Source organism: Eurosta solidaginis, chromosome 4 (assembly GCF_040869045.1).
Source record: "Eurosta solidaginis isolate ZX-2024a chromosome 4, ASM4086904v1, whole genome shotgun sequence".
In the NCBI taxonomy this organism is placed as follows: domain Eukaryota; kingdom Metazoa; phylum Arthropoda; class Insecta; order Diptera; family Tephritidae; genus Eurosta; species Eurosta solidaginis.
Window position 1 is genome coordinate 12,345,572 of NC_090322.1, and position 21,355 is coordinate 12,366,926.

The following is a 21,355-nucleotide window of genomic DNA, read 5'->3' on the forward strand; positions in this document are numbered from 1 at the left end:
CATTATCACACCCATTCAACTACCACCAAACATGAGTTTTGAATGGATCAACAGCTTTTTGCGCATAGAAAAACGTGCCAAGTCAGAGGTGCTCGAAAAATTATCCGCTGATTGCGAGATTATTTGTTTGAATGTGTGAGAGCTCGCATTGTCATCTTCAGTCTATGCAAAATCTTGTATAGGCTTGTCGAACTAATGATTCGGAATTCCTCGATTTCACGGTTGGTCACTTGACAGTCCTTCAATATCATTTCAGCCACCGATTTTAGACAATCTTCGCGGAATTCCTCGAAAACCGAAGTATAACCATGCCTGATTTAGCTGTACCATCTATGTATCGCAGTTTTTCTGAGTTCATCTACACACCCTTTTAATATAAATAGTACCCCTCGTAAATGTAAGTATGTATGTATGTGAATTGAAATTTATTATCAACCTCGGCCTTTAGTTTTTGTCATAAAAAAATTTATATTTTCTAATATCATTATTTAAAAGCCTGTAAATATCGAAAACTCAGTGTTTGCCTGTTTCGTACTTCTTCGAAAACATGTCTAAAAATATCGGGAGATGTGCGAAAGACGTGTTTAACCTCGGTATCAATAATGTGAAAGCAAAAATCAAAAATTCCATTTGTCAAGAGATAATTTGTATAAATGATTTGGCAAAGACGGAGTTTGGGTTCGGTGTAAACGTAGTATACCTCGGCTGCCAGTTCGAAAGCGCTCTATCTAACGTCTCACAATATTAATGTATGCTTAGATAAAGTGTTTTAAAACCAATTCTAACGTAAGTTTTTTTTTTATAAAATTCGGAGGTGGATAGGCAGATATGTCGATTTTCAAAAATTTTCTAAGATAGGCATTCTCGGAACGGCTGCTAAGATAGCGTGATATTTCAAAACAAAACGTACTGTAGTACAATATCTAATGTATGGTTTGTTCTTCAATATTGACATAAAAAAATGTATCATCCCACAAAATTATTTTCCATGATCATGTCAAAACTGTTCAGTGTTTGTGTTTGAATGTGCTTGTTTGTTACATATTAACGCTTTATTTGTACTTGATTAGGTTTTACAAAAAGTTGTAAATTTAAATCATAATTAAATTATTAAATTATATAAATCTTGTTAAGTAAATATGCACATATTTGTATGTATGCATGTGTATTTTGGAGACAAAATATGGCTGTTTTTCTGAATCTGTTACAAAGCTATGACCGATAATAACATATACAATTTTTATAATTTTAATAGTACAATACCGACAACTGAGTGGAAGGACGCTCATTTCAACAGAGCTCTAGCACAGCAATCGATTAATGTATGTAATGATGAATGTATGTACTCAGGATGTTTTTGAAACTTATTCTGATATGTGGCAGTCTTCCACTCAGCTTCTGATTTCCAAAAAATAAAAATCTTAATTTATATGAAACTAATTTTTGGGTAGTAAGCTTTAAAGGGCTATTAATCCTACATTTTACTTTTGAAAGAAAAAAATCATGTGATCGCGAATGTGCAAAATAAAAAATTTGTTAAATTTTCTATAACATCTTTTAAAATTTCGATTTTTTTAAGTTTTTAAAGTTAATCGTAATAAAGCAATAAATAATTTTACATTTATACTAATGTAACTTAAGTAAATACTGAAAATGGCTAAATATCAAATGAAGGGTTGGCTCGAAAAACGTTGTAAGCGTCAATCATAATTGTTTAGGAAAGCAAAAAAAAACTTAATTACATTATTATTAATTTTTTTTCATTTTATCATCATAAGCTTTTCTTTCAGTTTTCGAGCCGACCCTTTAAATAACACAACACTAAACAAATCTTAATTAATTTGTTTTTATTTTAAGCTTATTAACATAACGCTTAAAAATTAAAAATCTCAATAGGACTTTTTACTGTTTTATTTTTATTTTTATTGTGAATGAATGTGAGCATGAGCGTATGTTTTACGTAAATATGTGTGAGTGCACTTTGTATGTATGGTATGGATATGTATGTATGCATGTACCATTAGTTAATAGTATTTAGTGCGTTTAAACCACTCACCGTGCGATTGTTGCTCTTGATGTTGCAACGCACCGGCCGACACCAACTGTTGCTGCTGTTGTGCCTGTTGACTTTGTTGTTGCTGACCACCAACTACCATCCCTACAGACGATGATGTCGAACTAACCGACGGCGATGATATTGCTATACTCGCTGCCGTATTCGTACCTTCATCGGTTGTACGTTTAAAGAAATTATGTTGCAAGGCATAATATGGTGTGACACGTGTTTTTGGATCAAAATCCAACATTCGTAATATTAAGTCTTTAAATTTCAAATAATCAGCTATTGAATGCCCGGGCTCATCCAAACGTCGTCCACCCGGTCCGCCTGTCTCAACACCAAGTATATCATGCAGTTTACGCGAACCTGGCGGTTTATATTTACGTCCATTTTGACTCTTCTTCAACACATACGAACCATCAGATACGATTTTGTCGAAGAATTTGCGCGTCTTGTGAGCTTGATCAAGTAAATATTTTGGCGGCATGCCGAGCACCTCGACAATTTTGTTCATTTGATCGACTTCGTTGCAGCCAGAGAATAGTGGTTCGCCGGTATGCATTTCCACTAATATGCAGCCGAGCGACCACATATCGATCGCCAAATCGTAGGGGATACCGAGTAACACTTCCGGCGAACGATAGAAACGTGATTGAATGTATTGATAAATCTGTGAAATAATAAAAGAGCTTTAGTATTTGAATTTTAGTGATATAAAGATAACTTGGACGCCTTTTCGTTTGCAAAAAAAAAACGTTAATTTAATATTACCGAAAAATTAGTTTGGAAATAACAATCCCATTGCGCATTCTAAAAATTCGAAAATAACTAAGCAGTTCAAGCAACAGAACTAGTCAAATTTTATATTTCAAAGATTTCGTTTTTCTTTTTAAATTGGACCATACTATATGGAATACCACCCTATCTCTGTTGCCAGTTTGAAAACGCCCTATCTGAGAATATTTTTCAAAAACACCCAATTTCAGAATATGCTTCAAAAACGTCCTTGCTCAGATTTTTTTTCATAAACGCCGCAGCTGATCACAAAATGTGTTTATTTTAAGTTCACATAGGGAGTTTTCAAAATAAACTATGAGATAGGGCGTTCTTCAGCCGATTTCTGAGATAAGGTGTTTTTAAATACAATTCTGAAATAAGGTGTTCTTCAAAAAGCTTTTTTAAAAATGGCGTTTTCGTAACGGCAGTCGAGATAAGGTGATTTTTACGCAGCAGTCGATATGCATATACGTTTTTGAATTTTGACTTTTTTCGAACTATACTCAATTGAAAACTTAGACCTTCGAATCAAATTTTCAAAATCGATTGTTTTTGGTATTTAACTAATATTCAGTGTTCGGTATCTTTGAATATTTAATTTTTTGCGAGTTCTGAACAATTTCGAACAAATTTCGTTATATAAATTTTTTGTCATAGTATTTACTCTTTTGAATTTCGAAAATGTTTAAAAATTTTGATTCTTGGCAAAAGAACTATTGCATATTGGTATTAAGGATCGAAATTATTTTAATCCTGAAACTTCCTGTCATTTTATAGTTTGAAAATATTTTTGGTGGCTGACTCGTTTGAACTAACCAATTCAAACCATTTTTTTTTTTGCAATTTATAACTTCGAAATATAGAACAACAATTTTTTAATATGCGAATACGAGCCGGACCCGTGCGCAGCTTGCGCAACCAATATAAAAATCTCTTATCAAATATCAACAAAAATCAGCTGTTCTATCAATCAATTAAAACCTATAGCTTGCGATGCCATCTAGCGTATGATAGCAACTGCCAGTAATGTAGTGCAAATATTCACAATAGTGCCATAGTAAAAATTATTTTAATACAATATAGCTAAACAAAAGCTCTACGACCAAAATTGCACAAAGCTCGCTAATAACCCGAATCTCCATCTTTACAACCAAAACTTTATATATAGATTTGTATTCCAAATAACAGCGAAAAAGTGACCCGTACATAAAAACAGCAATTAGATATATATGTATGATTTTTAAATCGTTCATTCAAAATATGAATACAAATTTCTTCGAAAAAAATGAATACCTAAGCATTTCGTATAAAATCGGCCACCTTTTTGCGCCATTTATACTCACCCTTTGCCCCAGTTGACATGAACTGCCGAAATCGACAATCTTAATTGCAGAACGCTTCGGATTGCAAAGTAATATATTCTCGGGCTTAAGATCACAGTGGATTATATTCAGTTCTGGTGTACTCAAAAAGAGTAGTGCAGTGCAAAGCTGTTGGGCAAATTTACGTGTTAGATTTAATGAAACACCACGAAAATTCGTATTCCGTAGTAAATCGTATAAATTGTAGGACAACAATTCAAAAACTAAACATAAATGATTGCGCCACATGAAATGTCGTTTTAATTTTACTGCAAAATATGAGGAAACAATTTAATTTAGCATTTATCAAACAAACGAGCGTAATCAAAGCGTAAAACTGCTTTAAACTCACCAATATAATATTTGTTCTCTGCATCTGCACGATTCATCATTTCCAGTAATTTTACTTCGATTTGTGCCTGATTTAGGAACGGTTTCTTATTTTTAATTATTTTTATCGCTACATGACATTGTTCTTCATGATCATACGCTTTGACCACTTGTCCAAAACTACCTTTGCCTATAAGAGAGTAAAAAAATCATAAGTATATACGTGCCGGATAGCTTTCTCAATCAATACTCTTACCAATTAGTGAATCAATTTCATAACGATCCAGAAATTTTTCACCATTCTTAATTATATAATCGTGATTATCATCATCGTAACCGTCGTTATATAATTTACGTTCTTTCTTGTTCGAAGAGTCATCCTCGCCTTGTGTTTGCTGAGCGCGCCGCTTCTTTTTCGCATAGTAAACCTGTAGAAAGTTCAAAAATGAAAATTTAGTTGGCAGCTAATTAAGTTTAATTAATTGCAATATTTTGTATATACTTGATTTAAAATTCTCTCAGTTGTATAATTGACTAAAAAATACATATATTTAACAGAAGTGCTGTAATAAAGCTTTTTTTTTTTGAACTTCGATTTTCTTACAACTTTCTTACGACTATTTTCGAATCCCATAGCAAAATAAAAAACTCAAAATATACTGAAAATTTTTGAACATTACTATAAGACAACATGTCAGAATTTGACGTTTTTATTTGAAAAGTCGAAAACGAAAAAATATGTTGTTTTTGTTAGTAAAAGCTCTGTAGGAAAAAGTTCGTTGCTTACGATTAAAAAGATTTAAAGAGGCGCTCAATAATATCTTCTTCGAAATGTAGTTCAAATCTTTGCTTATATAATTTATGAAGCTTAAAGCTTTTGACTTTCACATGAGCTTTCGCTTTAAACTATACAAAGCTTGAACTATCATATGTTTCTATCTTTGATTAAGGAACTAAAAGAAATATTCTCTGCATGCATTCATTACAGCCACATTCCGTTCTTGTGGAGGAAAACAGTGTAGTTTTCATCCCAAAGTCGGGAAGGAGACATGAGCTGGCCAAAGATTTCAGGCCAGTAAGCGTGACAACTTTCGTGTTAAAAACACTCGAGAGATTGTTTGATATACAAATAAGGGAACTTCTTGATGCAACTCCCATTTCCACGGCACAAAATGCGTACCTGTGGGGAAAATTTCGCTTCTGATTTGGTTAGTTACAATAAATGATATCATAGCAAAGCTTGACACGAATGGTGTGAAGTATGTGGCGTACACTGACGATCAAGATTTCAGGTACATTGCCCTCCGTGATGAGTGACATAATGGAAAGAAAGTGGGCAAAACTAAGTAGGTGAGCACAGGGATATGTCATACGGCTCAAACCGGCGAAGACGGGTCTGTTATTATTTACGAGAAAGTAAAAACCGCCTTCCTTTGAAATACCTGGGTTAAATCGGCAACAATTAGCCCTACCATATTAAACCTGCTTCCGATAGACATGCACTGAGACTCAGGGAATCTGAGTGCTGGAAATATACTCAGAAAGGGCATAGCAGTATCCTTACTTTACTTCTGGTGGGAACATTCTACTCCGAAATAGTATATTATACCCGCAAATCGCAGTTCGAAGGCAGCGTTATTAAAAACAAAAATAAATGTAAGGCGCGATAACCTCCGAAGAGATCTAAGGCCAAGCTTCTCTTCCAATTTGCATTGTGCTCCTATTTTTTTCCTACAAATTGGCTGGATGGGACCTACTTGCTTTAATGCCGACTCCGAACGACATCTGCAAGGCAGATGAGTTTTCACTGAGAGCTTTTCATGGTAGAAGTACACTCGGAGTGCTTGCCAAACACTGCCGAGGGGCGACCCCGCTTAGAAAAATGTTCTTCTAATTGAAAAAATTTGTTTCTAAAGTTTTTGATGTTGCTTTTTCCGGGGCGTGAACCCAGGATCTTCGGTGTGGTAGGCGGAGCACGCTACCATCACACCACGGTGGCCGCAGCGTTGTTACTATCATTCAAAGTAGAAATGATTAGGAGGGATGCGGTTCGAGCTAATAACTGTATACAAATCCACACCGACGGCTCAAAAATGGTGGGTTTGGGGCTGGAATCTAATCGCGTTCTATAGAGATATCTATCAGGCGGCAAGGGACTTAAAGGTACATTAAAGGACACTACAGAAAAAGGCGTTTTCTTGGTTCCGGGTTATAGGGGAATCGAAAGAAATGAGATGGCGGATGAGCTGGCATATAGGAGCTCAGCGGAAGGAAATTTTTTGGAAAAATGGAAAAGGAAGCACGACGCAAATTTGATAATATATTGCGCTCTGTATTTATTTCTTTATTTTTATATTAATGATGTCCCTAAAAGTATGCAATTACATACTTTTAGGATGTTTCTTATTCAATTCATGCTTCGCAAAAGTATGCAAGCACACTACAATTTGAAGTAAAGAAAGGGTTGTGCAATGAAAGAGGGAAATGCGATTTTTCATAGAAAAACACTTCAAATAAATGCATTTCTAAAATTCATTTCCAACGAAAACAAAATTACAAAAAAATAGATTCACTAAAAATTCTAAAAATCTTAATACAGATGAAAAAAGGCAAAGCAGACAAGTGAAAAAAGCGCACAAGAAAAAGCAATAGAGATTGTGGCTGGTAGGTACAAAAGAAAGAAATAGCAGAAGAGAAATGTAAACACTAAACCGGCGCAACGACGAACAATGAGTTAAAAAGTCTGGTAGACGGACGGAAAATTGCCATAGGGGGTAATCAAGGGAAAGGAAGAAAAGCATACGGTAAGGTCCTAATATTTTTTAGCGAACAAGGTAAGGGAAACGCTACATACAGGGGTAGCAACAGTGATAATCCAAAAAACACACACGCGCACAAGCTGCAGTAGAGAAATATTTACAAATCTATATGTATGTTTGCTAAAATGGAATGAAAACTCTGGCGAACGAAAGAATGGCAAAACGGAAAAAGTTGTTGCTAACGCCACAAACATTAGCAGGGAAAGTCAAAACGTCGATAATGCTCAGAAAATGCGCGCGCCTTGTTTATATGTTTGACAGAGTGTGTATTTTCCACAATATGTATGTATGTGTATGTTTGTAACTGAGCTAGCTAGCTAACACACGTTCGCAAATATAAATGGGTTGATGCGCATGCGCGCGCAGTGTATCTATACTGTACTTGTATATGTAAAAGGACGAACGACGGCGACTGCAAGGACAGCGACTATGATGTCGCTATACATATGATGAATGAAAATGAAGGATACGAGAAGAATGATGCTGCAACATTTTGGAGAGATTTGCAGAATCCCAAAGGCGCTGAGAAACAGAAAACACTGCGCATGTAAATATGCAGAGCTGCAAGTAGTGCAAGATAGTGAGAGCGAGAGAGAGATAGTCAGTTGCATTTTAGGCCACTTTCTAGTTGCTGAGAACAGTTGCTGTACGCTTTATATGGAGCAAGTTGCAGACGCCTTGTGTATGCGCCTAAAAAGCTGCAAAGCATAACGACGACTGATTGCATGATAGCTGCAGCGACCGCACCACAAAACGAGCCGAAACAAAGTAGGGAAATTGTAGAAAAATGTAGAGAAATAGAAATGCTTAAAAATGGGTGTATGCCGACGCGTGGACGCCAACAGCGCTGCAAACGTAGCAGCATGCAGCAAGGCGATAAGCGACGACAGCTAAGCAGTCAACCAACAAGCAAGCAAATAACTAAGCAGGAAAGACCAGACAATCCTGTGATGAAGAGGGTAGACAACAACCAATTGGGCGCTGCATAGAAGGGTCTATGATAGCAGACAGTGGTGGTGGTGGCGGCGTTGACAGCGGTATTGGTGCTGGTGGCAGCAACAGCCACTGAAATGTGAGATGTTTGCTGATGTTGAAGGCAAAAACGCGTCCTCCGTTGGTATAGAATTTCCGTTAAGGGAAAAGTAACAAAGGGAAAAAAGTATTCTAAAAATAAAATTAAAATAAAAAACAAAAATGATAAGCCACAAAAATAGCATAGCAGATGTTTTTGAGGGGACCATGTTGTAAGTTAAGACGAACAAAACGGCATCAATTGACGTTTGAAAAGGCAAACCAAAATAGCCTGTTTGCTGGCCGAGACACTGTGGTTGCGAAAATTTGAACGAATGTGTACAAAAATGTATGTGGCTGGAGTGAGAAGTCAACCGGGGATTTTGAATATTTTCGCGTGTGACTCTTGGCTGTTGAAATTATTTGCCGCTATCATTGTTGATCTCCCCAGATGCTTTGTACATACATACATGGGTATATGTGAATTTGTATGTATGTTGCCTTTAGATTCAATATTTCCAGCTCTTAAAATTCTGCTAAATTTTAGCTACATAATTACTCAAGTAAAGGCATAAGAGCTAATTAAGAGGTAATTATTTTTTTACTTTAGGTCCTTGGTGGTGGTTAAAATCTCAAAATAAATGGATTATTGCAAAAAAATAATATTGAAAATCAACGAGATATTCCTACACACATCTAAATTTGGGTACATACGTATAATTAAAAACAAAAGAATAAAAAAAAAAATAATTTATTAAAATTGATTTATAAAATAAAAATATTAAAAATAATATTACTAAAATCAAAATAAAAAGTGTTTAAAGCTAAAAATTGATATACAAAATTTAGAGGTTAAAAAAAGCAAATAAACCATAGATATTGAAAAAATTTCAAAATAAAAAAAAATACTTAAAATTAATTACGGATCAAACAAGAAATTTACTTAAGAATTAAAAAATTATAAAAATAATAAAACTAGAAAAATGTTCAACAGGAAAAAATCCAAAAAATTAAAAATATATACAAAAACTAAAAACATATACAAGAAATTAAAAATATTTACAAAAGATAAGAATATATACAAAAAAATTTAAAATATATACAAAAATTGAAAAAAAACCTACAACAAAGAATAAAAAATAGAGTACAGAAAAAATTACGGAGAAAAATCAGAAGGTATCTAATTAATAAAAATTACAAAAATTAAAATAATAAAACGAATAAAAAAACTAAAAGAACAATATTAAAAGATAGACTAAATTGAAATAAAAATGTTTATTATAGACAAACATTTTAGTAGGAAAAATAAAAAGAATAAAATAAAAAGTAGTTAAAAGAAATACAAAAAGAAAAAGAAATACAAAAAAGTAAAGAAAATAAAAATTTAAATGTTAGTGCAGAAAAAACTACAAATTAAAATAAGAATCTTACCAAAAAAAAAATTTAAATTAAAACTAGCAAAAAATAAAAAAAAAAATTATTAAAATGGTTAAAAAAAATACGTTTCTTACAGACAAAAATTTAAAAAATACAGAAAAAGTCAGGAGAAATCTAAAAATAATCTAAAAACGTTTGAAACAAAGGAAAACTAAAAAATTTAGCTAATATTTATTAAAAGTTATAAAAAAAACAAGAAGAAATATTATACGAGAAAAAAATTTATGCAGACAAAAATCAAATATATAATATAAAAATTTACAAATAAAAAAGGTCATACATAAAAATGAGAGATACTATATTAATGTAGAAATAAAAAAATTAAAAAGTTCCGGATTAAAAATATTAATTTTATTGTAGAACAAAGATATTTTGGTAGAAATATAATCAATAACTTATTAAAAATTTAGAACTATAAAAATTAGTTTTTTATTAAAAAAAAATTTGTTAATTAAAATTTATTTTTTTTTTAATTCCAAAAAAATTAATACCGAGATTAAAATTTTGTGCAATCTTTGTAAAAATTTCCTTTATCTTTGGGTTTCTCTTTTTTTCGAAATATCAAAAACCTAAAGAAATAATTTCGAATAAAAAAAAACTATTAATGCCTGTCCACTTTAAGTCAGGCGCCCATTCATCTATTATTTAAAATCAATTTGAGAATCAGATATTTAAAATTTTCCGATGTCGTCAATTGTTCTTGCCAATTATAGTTAGCTTTTTTCTTTAATCAAAACACGCACACGGACGCCAATCTGCATACATAAAAAAGTACGATCGCCATTGAAGAAAAAAGAAAGAAAGCTCATTGCGCCAATGGACGTAATTTGGGGCTTAGATAAAAGGAACAGCTTCAAATAATAATGAATCCGAAAAAACATATACCCTACATAGAAACATATTAAACAATGTAGATATGTACACAGCAATGGCCACAGTAAGTTTAGAATTACGCAGACCTTTCCTGTCCGTACCCCCTCCGCAGTTCGCTCCGTATGTGCGAGCATTTCAAGGAACAACCAGCAAGGTCTCTTAAGCTAGCCCAACCTTTTCAGCCCAATCAAAAAACGAGACCGTACTAAATTGCACAACATTTATTACTAATTTAGTACCGATTAATTAAATTTATTACCCTTGTATTTTAAAAAATATCGAGGGTTGGGCTAGCTTAAGTTTAAGCCAGCCCAACCCATATGCACAATCAAAAAACGAGACCGTACTAAATTGCACAACATTTATTACTAATTTAGTACCGAGTAATTAAATTTATTACCCTTGTATTTTAAAAAATATCGAGGGTTGGGCTAGCTTAAGTTTAAGCCAGCCCAACCCATATGCACAATCAAAAAACGAGACTGTACTAAATTGCACAACATTTATTACTAATTTAGTACCGATTAATTAAATTGATTACCCTTGTATTTTAAAAAATATCGAGGGTTGGGCTAGCTTAAGTTTAAGCCAGCCCAACCCATATGCACAATCAAAAAACGAGACCGTACTAAATTGCACAACATTTATTACTAATTTAGTACCGAGTAATTAAATTTATTACCCTTGTATTTTAAAAAATATCGAGGGTTGGGCTAGCTTAAGTTTAAGCCAGCCCAACCCATATGCACAATCAAAAAACGAGACTGTACTAAATTGCACAACATTTATTACTAATTTAGTACCGATTAATTAAATTGATTACCCCTGTATTTTAAAAAATATCGAGGGTTGGGCTAGCTTAAGTTTAAGCCAGCCCAACCCATATACACAATCAAAAAACGAGACCGTACTAAATTGCACAACATTTATTACTAATTTAGTACCGAGTAATTAAATTTATTACCCTTGTATTTTAAAAAATATCGAGGGTTGGGCTAGCTTAAGTTTAAGCCAGCCCAACCCATATGCACAATCAAAAAACGAGACTGTACTAAATTGCACAACATTTATTACTAATTTAGTACCGATTAATTAAATTGATTACCCTTGTATTTTAAAAAATATCGAGGGTTGGGCTAGCTTAAGTTTAAGCCAACCCAACCTATATGCACAATCAAAAAACGAGACTGTACTAAATTGCACAACATTTATTACTAATTTAGTACCGATTAATTAAATTGATTACCCTTGTATTTTAAAAAATATCGAGGGTTGGGCTAGCTTAAGTTTAAGCCAACCCAACCTATATGCACAATCAAAAAACGAGACTGTACTAAATTGCACAACATTTATTACTAATTTAGTACCGATTAATTAAATTGATTACCCTTGTATTTTAAAAAATATCGAGGGTTGGGCTAGCTTAAGTTTAAGCCAGCCCAACCCATATGCACAATCAAAAAACGAGACCGTACTAAACTGCTCAACATTTATTACTAATTTAGTACCGGTTAATTAAATTTATTACCCTTGTATTTTAAAAAATATGAAGGGTTGGGCTAGCTTAAGTTTAAGCCAGCCCAACCCATATGCACAATCAAAAAACGAGACCGTACTAAACTGCTCAACATTTATTACTAATTTAGTACCGGTTAATTAAATTTATTACCCTTGTATTTTAAAAAATATCAAGGGTTGGGCTAGCTTAAGTTTAAGCCAACCCAACCCATATGCACAATCAAAAAACGAGACCGTACTAAACTGCTCAACATTTATTACTAATTTAGTACCGGTTAATTAAATTTATTACCCTTGTATTTTAAAAAATATCAAGGGTTGGGCTAGCTTAAGTTTAAGCCAACCCAACCCATATGCACAATCAAAAAACGAGACCGTACTAAACTGCAAAACATTTATTACTAATTTAGTACCGGTTAATTAAATTTATTACCCTTGTATTTTAAAAAATATAGAGGGTTGGGCTAGCTTAGGTTTAAGCCAGCCCAACCCATATGCACAATCAAAAAACGAGACCGTACTAAACTGCAAAACATTTATTACTAATTTAGTACCGGTTAATTAAATTTATTACCCTTGTATTTTAAAAAATATCAAGGGTTGGGCTAGCTTAAGTTTAAGCCAACCCCACCCATATGCACAATCAAAAAACGAGACCGTACTAAATTGCACAACATTTATTACTAATTTAGTACCGAGTAATTAAATTTATTACCCTTGTATTTTAAAAAATATCGAGGGTTGGGCTAGCTTAAGTTTAAGCCAGCCCAACCCATATGCACAATCAAAAAACGAGACTGTACTAAATTGCACAACATTTATTACTAATTTAGTACCGATTAATTAAATTGATTACCCTTGTATTTTAAAAAATATCGAGGGTTGGGCTAGCTTAAGTTTAAGCCAGCCCAACCCATATGCACAATCAAAAAACGAGACCGTACTAAATTGCACAACATTTATTACTAATTTAGTACCGAGTAATTAAATTTATTACCCTTGTATTTTAAAAAATATCGAGGGTTGGGCTAGCTTAAGTTTAAGCCAGCCCAACCCATATGCACAATCAAAAAACGAGACTGTACTAAATTGCACAACATTTATTACTAATTTAGTACCGCTTAATTAAATTGATTACCCTTGTATTTTAAAAAATATCGAGGGTTGGGCTAGCTTAAGTTTAAGCCAGCCCAACCCATATGCACAATCAAAAAACGAGACCGTACTAAACTGTTCAACATTTATTACTAATTTAGTACCGGTTAATTAAATTTATTACCCTTGTATTTTAAAAAATATCAAGGGTTGGGCTAGCTTAAGTTTAAGCCAACCCAACCCATATGCACAATCAAAAAACGAGACCGTACTAAATTGCACAACATTTATTACTAATTTAGTACCGATTAATTAAATTTATTACCCTTGTATTTTAAAAAATATCGAGGGTTGGGCTAGCTTAAGTTTAAGCCAACCCAACCCATATGCACAATCAAAAAACGAGACTGTACTAAATTGCACAACATTTATTACTAATTTAGTACCGCTTAATTAAATTGATTACCCTTGTATTTTAAAAAATATCGAGGGTTGGGCTAGCTTAAGTTTAAGCCAGCCCAACCCATATGCACAATCAAAAAACGAGACCGTACTAAATTGCACAACATTTATTACTAATTTAGTACCGGTTAATTAAATTTATTACCCTTGTATTTTAAAAAATATCGAGGGTTGGGCTAGCTTAAGTTTAAGCCAGCCCAACCCATATGCACAATCAAAAAACGAGACCGTACTAAACTGCTCAACATTTATTACTAATTTAGTACCGGTTAATTAAATTTATTACCCTTGTATTTTAAAAAATATCAAGGGTTGGGCTAGCTTAAGTTTAAGCCAACCCAACCCATATGCACAATCAAAAAACGAGACCGTACTAAACTGCTCAACATTTATTACTAATTTGGTACCGGTTAATTAAATTTATTACCTTTGTATTTTAAAAAATATCGAAGGTTGGGGATCACGTTTAATGCTAAATGCCGACCGGACAATAATAAAGTTATAAGCAAAACTTATGTATATGATTCGATCTACGGAAAGGGGGTTTTGGTCCCTAACTCCAAATTTTGGGTATTTTTTGGAAATTATAAAAATGCACTTTTTGTATACTCGAGCAGACCTACAACTTGATGTATAGATCGCAAGAAGCATACTTAAACTTTTTTTATTTTGTCACAGTTTTATTTATAAGTTCTTTTATATCAGTAATAAAAATAATAAAATGAATGGTGTTTTGTATTTGTTTTCAAAGTTTTATATGGAATTATCTTGGTGTACATTGTATATGTACATCCAATTTTTCTATAAAATGAAATTTTTAGCCTTTGTTTTAATGGAATATACATATATAACATTCGTAAAAGCTAAAAAAAACTCAAATAAAATTATTTAAGTACGTTGTTCGTAATAAAAATTGTAAATGCTTCGAATATTTTTAAACGTCCGGGAGCCCTGAAATGGTGAAATTTGCGGGGCAGATAATTTCTTTAGGTTCCAACTTTTAATTTGGACACACAACAAAGTTATAATTTTTAGTTCGGACACACCTTCGTTCAGCCAGATAATTTGTGCGAGATAATTTGAGCAAGATAACTTGTTTAGTTTGGACTCTACCAATGATGAATACTATTTCAAAGATAGATGGCGCTGCTTAGTCAGGTAGCTATTTAGTGCCAAATTATGTAAAACGCGGGGAAAGGACTCAATTTTTGTCTTCAAAATCAAAGTTCGTATTTTATCACAGTGTTCACACCCCCAGTAAATCAGAGGTTAAACATAGACACATATTTCAGTTCAATCTGAGTATAATGGGTATTGAAATTTAGTAGTACTAATTTTATGCGCGGCAATTTCAGAAGAGTAGATAAAGTTTGACGCTTAGCAGTCCATATAAAGTTTAAGCGTAAAAGTCTATAGATGTAAAAAAACACAGCTAATGATTGAAGCGAGATAAATCCAGATAGATGTCCATAGCCATCATCCCGTCGCAAGGATCCTGAGCCAGATAACTAATTTTGCATGTAAATGCAACAACAATGATTTGAGCCAGATAAATCCAGATAGAGGTCGGCTCTATTTGTGAGCCAGATAATTTGTGAGTTTCTTATCTTTTGTTTGGCAACGCTGCCTTTAATAAACCTTCTTTTTTCAAAAATAGATGGCGCTGCTTGGCATTTAGCCGTGTTAAATGAGATGCAATGGCGACATCTGTCTAACAACTCATATGTACAAAAATATCACGACCTCTGCTTCTCAAGTCTTCCAATGATCTAAAGCATTCTCGTGAGAATTGAGCGTGACACGGTGCTAGAAAACTCACTGGATGATGGCTTATTTCGATTTGTTAGCCAGATAATTTGATTCACCTTCAAAAAACGCGAGTACTCCATAAATAGTGTAAGGAATACTCCATTAGGAGTATAGGAGGGAGTTTTCCAAAACTAATCTGTATTCATAAAAAAATGTGCTCCAATTAACATTGCGATGTCCTAGGAGAGGAGTAGGTGATCCCACTCTCGCTTTGTTTGTGAGTATTCCATAGAGTACATACGTGAGAATACTTTCCAAAGTAATAAACCGACTTTTTCAAAAATAGATGCGCTGCCTGTCCATTAGCCTTATTGCCGCGTCACGATGCTATTTCTCATGTTCATGAATTTTGATGCAAAGCCGAACATCGTCACAATCGCGCAAGATGTTGCGTTTGTAAACATAAAAGAACTGCAGACTTCGAATTATTTCGGCTTTTCCATTCACATACAATTTTGTTTGAAGCATTTTTATAAACACTCATTTGTTAAAATGCAGTTTTTAATTGTAAAAAATGTTAGATAAGTACCAAAGAGTGGGAAAAATAATTTCACTTGCCAAGTCTGGAAACACGCATGGCCAAACCAATTTCAAATTCTTCTTATGCTTTGTTTGCAAGAAAATTTGAAAGTACGCTACTTGTTCATGTCAGATGGCGCTGGTGATACGCTATTTGTATATTTGTCAGTAAGTAATGCAATACATACCTACTCATCTGTCAGCGTACCATGCTGCATCAAAAATCTTATGTGACTGGCCTTTTATGTGTGGAATAAAACACAACAGCGGCACCTGCCTATCACAACGCATATATACAAAGATTTCAGGAACTGCTTCTGAAGAGCGTTCCCATAAGAATGGAGCGTGATGCGGTGCTAGAAAACTCATAGAATGATGGCTAATTTGTTTAGTTTGGGCACTAACCATTGATCAAACGATTTTTTCAAAGATAGGTGACGCTGCTTCGCCATGAACCTATTTAGTGCCAAATTATGTAAAACGCGAGGAAAGGACTCATTTTTGCCGTCCTCCAGTGAGTTTTACAGCTCCGGCTCACGCTCAATTCTCACGGGAATGATCTGGATCATTGAGAGACTTGAGAAGTGGTTGTCGTGAAATTTCCGCACACGTGAAATGTGATAGGCAGATGTCGCGGCTGTTTTTCATTTAACTCATACGGCGAAAGGGTAAGCAGCGACATCTATTTTTGAAAAAGTAGGTTTATTAAAGGCAGCGTAATCAGGCCTAATAGAAGTTACTGCTACACAAAGTGGAATTACCTACCTCTGCCAATGAGAACTCATATTTACAAAAATATCAGGAACTCTGATTCTGAAGTCGTTCTCATAAGCATATCGAAATGATCAGGATGACGAGCTGAGTTGACTTAGCCATGTCCGCCTGTTTATCTGTCCATATGTCTGTTTGAACGCAATCTAGTCCTCCAATTTTTAGATATCTTGTAAAATTTTTTCAGAAAATAGGTTTTTTTGTCATATCTTCAATTTATGAGATTTAATCCTCAAATTTCACGAAAGCAGTATAGAGCACATGGGGATCATCAGCATACTGCAGGAAAGTCAAAACTACATTCTGAAAATTCTGGCCAAGAAGAAAAATTTATACGCACCAAATGTTCAACGTAATAGAGCATTAAAACTACTGGATGCCAATTCCATTTTCAAACTAACGGTTTTAAATGAATTTTATGATGAAAATGACTTTCAGGTCCCACTATCTCACAGTCATCTCATCACATCTCGTTTTTTGATTGTGCATCGATATTTTTTAAAATACAAGGGTAATAAATTTAATTAACCGGTACTAAATTAGTAATAAATGTTTTGCAGTTTAGTACGGTCTCGTTTTTTGATTGTGCATATGGGTTGGGCTGGCTTAAACTTAAGCTAGCCCAACCCTCGATATTTTTTAAAATACAAGGGTAATCAATTTAATTAATCGGTACTAAATTAGTAATAAATGTTGTGCAATTTAGTACAGTCTCGTTTTTTGATTGTGCTTATGCTGGCTTAAACTTAAGCTAGCCCAACCCTCGATATTTTTTAAAATAAAAGGGTAATAAATTTAATTAATCGGTACTAAATTGGTAATAAATGTTGTGCAATTTAGTACGGTCTCGTTTTTTGATTGTGCATATGGGTTGGGTTGGCTTAAACTTAAGCTAGCCCAACCCTCGATATTTTCTAAAATACAAGGGTAATAAATTTAATTAATCGGTACTAAATTAGTAATAAATGTTTTGCAGTTTAGTACGGTCTCGTTTTGTGATTGTGCATATGGGTTGGGTTGGCTTAAATTTAAGCTAGCCCAACCCTCGATATTTTTTAAAATACAAGGGTAATAAATTTAATTAACCGCTACTAAATTAGTAATAAATGTTTTGCAGTTTAGTACGGTCTCGTTTTTTGATTGTGCATATGGGTTGGGTTGGCTTAAATTTTAGCTAGCCCAACCCTCGATATTTTTTAAAATACAAGGGTAATAAATTTAATTAACCGGTTCTAAATTAGTAATAAATGTTTTGCAGTTTAGTACGGTCTCGTTTTTTGATTGTGCATATGGGTTGGGTTGGCTTAAATTTAAGCTAGCCCAACCCTCGATATTTTTTAAAATACAAGGGTAATAAATTTAATTAACCGATACTAAATTAGTAATAAATGTTTTGCAGTTTAGTACGGTCTCGTTTTTTGATTGTGCATATGGGTTGGGTTGGCTTAAATTTTAGCTAGCCCAACCCTCGATATTTTTTAAAATACAAGGGTAATAAATTTAATTAACCGGTACTAAATTAGTAATAAATGTTTTGCAGTTTAGTACGGTCTCGTTTTTTGATTGTGCATATGGGTTGGGTTGGCTTAAATTTTAGCTAGCCCAACCCTCGATATTTTTTAAAATACAAGGGTAATAAATTTAATTAACCGGTACTAATTAGTAATAAATGTTTTGCAGTTTAGTACGGTCTCGTTTTTTGATTGTGCATATGGGTTGGGTTGGCTTAAACTTAAGCTAGCCCAACCCTCGATATTTTTTAAAATACAAGGGTAATAAATTTAATTAACCTATAACCGCACTGCGTTACACGCTTTACGTAACAAAATGCACCCCTGCGTGCAGGTGGCATCGCCGTCAGCTGTTGCTGAACAGCAATGCCAATTGCACTCAGCAGTGACAATTGCCTTCAGCTATAGGAAAAATGGCAACGCAGCGTGGATATACATAGAGACGAGAACAGTTAAGTAATAACCGGTAAATGAGACACGACAATTAAAGTGAAAAATAAGTGACTAGAAAAATTGAATTAAAGTTAAAGCTAGACACTAAGTAGAAACTAAAACGTGTACAAAACAAACTATTGCAAATAAAAATCAATTAAATTTAAAACATTAAAATAAACATTTATTGAACTAAAAGGGAACTGAAGAAAAAAAGTAAGTGTGTATCGTGGTGAGTGTGCGTGTAGGGTGCACAGCATAAATTTTTGGATGTCCAAAATGGGCATCTTAAATGGCGACCGTGACGCCGGGCCTCGACATTGCGGCCATAGTGGCAAAGAGGCACGAAAAATAAAAAAGAAAAAAAACCTAAAAAATTAAAATCCCAAAAAAAATATTTATCAAAAATGAATTAAATTATCAATATTACAAAAATTTTTTTCTCTTGAATTAAAATTTAATTTACAAAACCACAAAAAAAAAATTACAACAAATATTACATATATACATATATAAAATATTACACATATACGAAAGAAAAAGTTACAAATAAAAATCCAAAAAAATCTACAAAAAAAATCATAAAACCAAATAAAAATCCAAAAAAAATACAAAACTTATAAAAACCCTACAAAAAAAATATAAAAATGCAAAAACCCTACAAAAAAAAAGTTCCTTTGAAAACTATAAACAAAATTACAAAAAAATTACAAAATTTAAAAACCATTACAAAAAAATTATAAAACTCAGAAAAATTGTCACAAAAAAAAATCTTTAAATCCTACAAACTACACAAAAGATATTCTTTCAAAACTTTAAAAATTACAAAAAAAATTAAAAAAAAAAAAAACCTTTACAAAAAAAATGTTCTTTCAAAAACTTTAAAAATTACAAAAATACAAAAATTTGAAAAATCATTACAAAAAAATTACAAAACATTTAACTAAAATCTCTACAAAAAAAATACAAAATCAAAAAAATTACAAAAAAATACGAACATTTAAATCAAAAACGAAAAATTATTAAAATTAGCAAGGAAAGGTGGATGGCAGTGGCTAGTGAAAAATTATCCTAATTTAAAAGACATGTAAAGAACATAATACAAAAACTAATTTAAAAAAAAAACGAAAATAATAAGAAATTGTTTTATTAATAATAGAAAAACTAAACGGCAGCAGAAATAATACATAATTTAACATTTACAGTTAAAACAACAAAAACTAAATTTCAGTAAAACTGTACCAAATTCTTGGTGAAAAAACAAACGGCACTAGCCACGCCACATCAATAACGGCAAACCACCGTACGACCCGAATAGCGGAAAAAATAAGGGACGCCATCTAAATGCAGCAGCATCAGCAGTAGCAGAACTCAAAGCCGGCAGGAGAACAACAAGTACAGCAAGCGGTAAATCTATCCAAGCAGTAACGGGTATGGTGTGCAAAAATTATACATTATTAAAAATAAGCTTAATATTTTCAATTTGCCTAATATTTAATATTTTTCAATTTTCTAAAAACACATTTCATATTATATTCACATTTTCATTTTTGACACTAATTCTTCATACTCATTAAAATGTAACATATTTTATATTATACTCATATCTTTTTCTCTTAAATTTTCAAATATTATTTTTGCAAACTCATTACAAAATACAAATAAAAATTAAATTAATCAAATTAAATTACTCACAATACTTAGTACAAACAAATTTTTCTTGTATTATATTCATACATATTTTTATATGTGTAGGATTATAGGTAGGCACTGTGGGACAGGGTCGGACAAAAACAGAAAAAAAATTTTTTTTTTTTCCATAATTGCATTGCTTCAACGTTTTGATTCTTAAAACAATTGCCAAAACACAATAAACGCTTTTTTTCTAATTTTAGTCCCACTCTGCCCTACAGTGGGCTCCATCAAAGAGAAAAAATAACATGAAAAATATTTTTTTTGCATAAAACGGTGGTTCCGTAATTAACCAAAAAGATTTTTTTTGCGTAAACGGTGGTCCCGTAAACAACCAATGTAAATTTTTTTAATCCCGGTGCGTCCGAGGATATTCGTAATACAAATTTTGAAAAGATGCGGTGCGCCCGTATCTATAAAAATAAAACCATACAATTTTAATAAAAACGGTGCGTCCGTTATTACACAAACACATTGAGATCTTTTCAATAAAGCGGTGCGTCCGTTATCAACAGCCAAGTCCTTTTATCAAATTAAAATATTTTCCTTTAAAAGCAATTTAAATTAAATTACTTCAATATACATTCAATTTATCATTAAATATTCAGTCTCTAATTAAATTACCGAATAATTCTTTCAATATTACATCAACATTCAATTCAATTTCAACTTCTGTTAAATTTTCGTAAGCAATTTCTACAAATTCGACTTTAATCAATTTAAATATTTCTTCCTTTGCTTCCTACTACATATGTTCCTTAGAAATCAAAAAGTGGTTCCTAGAATTTCAGAACAAAACTCAGATTCCGAAAATTCCAAAAATTCAGATTCCAATTCCAAAAATTTTAATTCCGAAAGTTCCGATTCCGAAAATCTCAA

General features: G+C 32.7%; 1 protein-coding gene across 3 annotated transcripts in view; it reads right to left on the minus strand.

Annotated features, from left to right (window-relative positions):
• mnb (minibrain) overlaps window positions 1-21,355 on the minus strand; it is a 129,579-nt gene that overhangs the window by 19,795 nt on the left and 88,429 nt on the right. For all 3 annotated transcript variants that reach the window (XM_067780161.1, XM_067780160.1, XM_067780159.1), the window contains 4 exons: window positions 4,784-4,955; window positions 4,550-4,717; window positions 4,180-4,466; window positions 2,057-2,729 (listed from right to left, as the gene is read on the minus strand). In XM_067780161.1, the coding sequence (XP_067636262.1) occupies window positions 2,057-2,729; window positions 4,180-4,466; window positions 4,550-4,717; window positions 4,784-4,955 (1,300 nt within the window). The remainder of the gene's footprint in view (window positions 1-2,056; window positions 2,730-4,179; window positions 4,467-4,549; window positions 4,718-4,783; window positions 4,956-21,355) is intronic.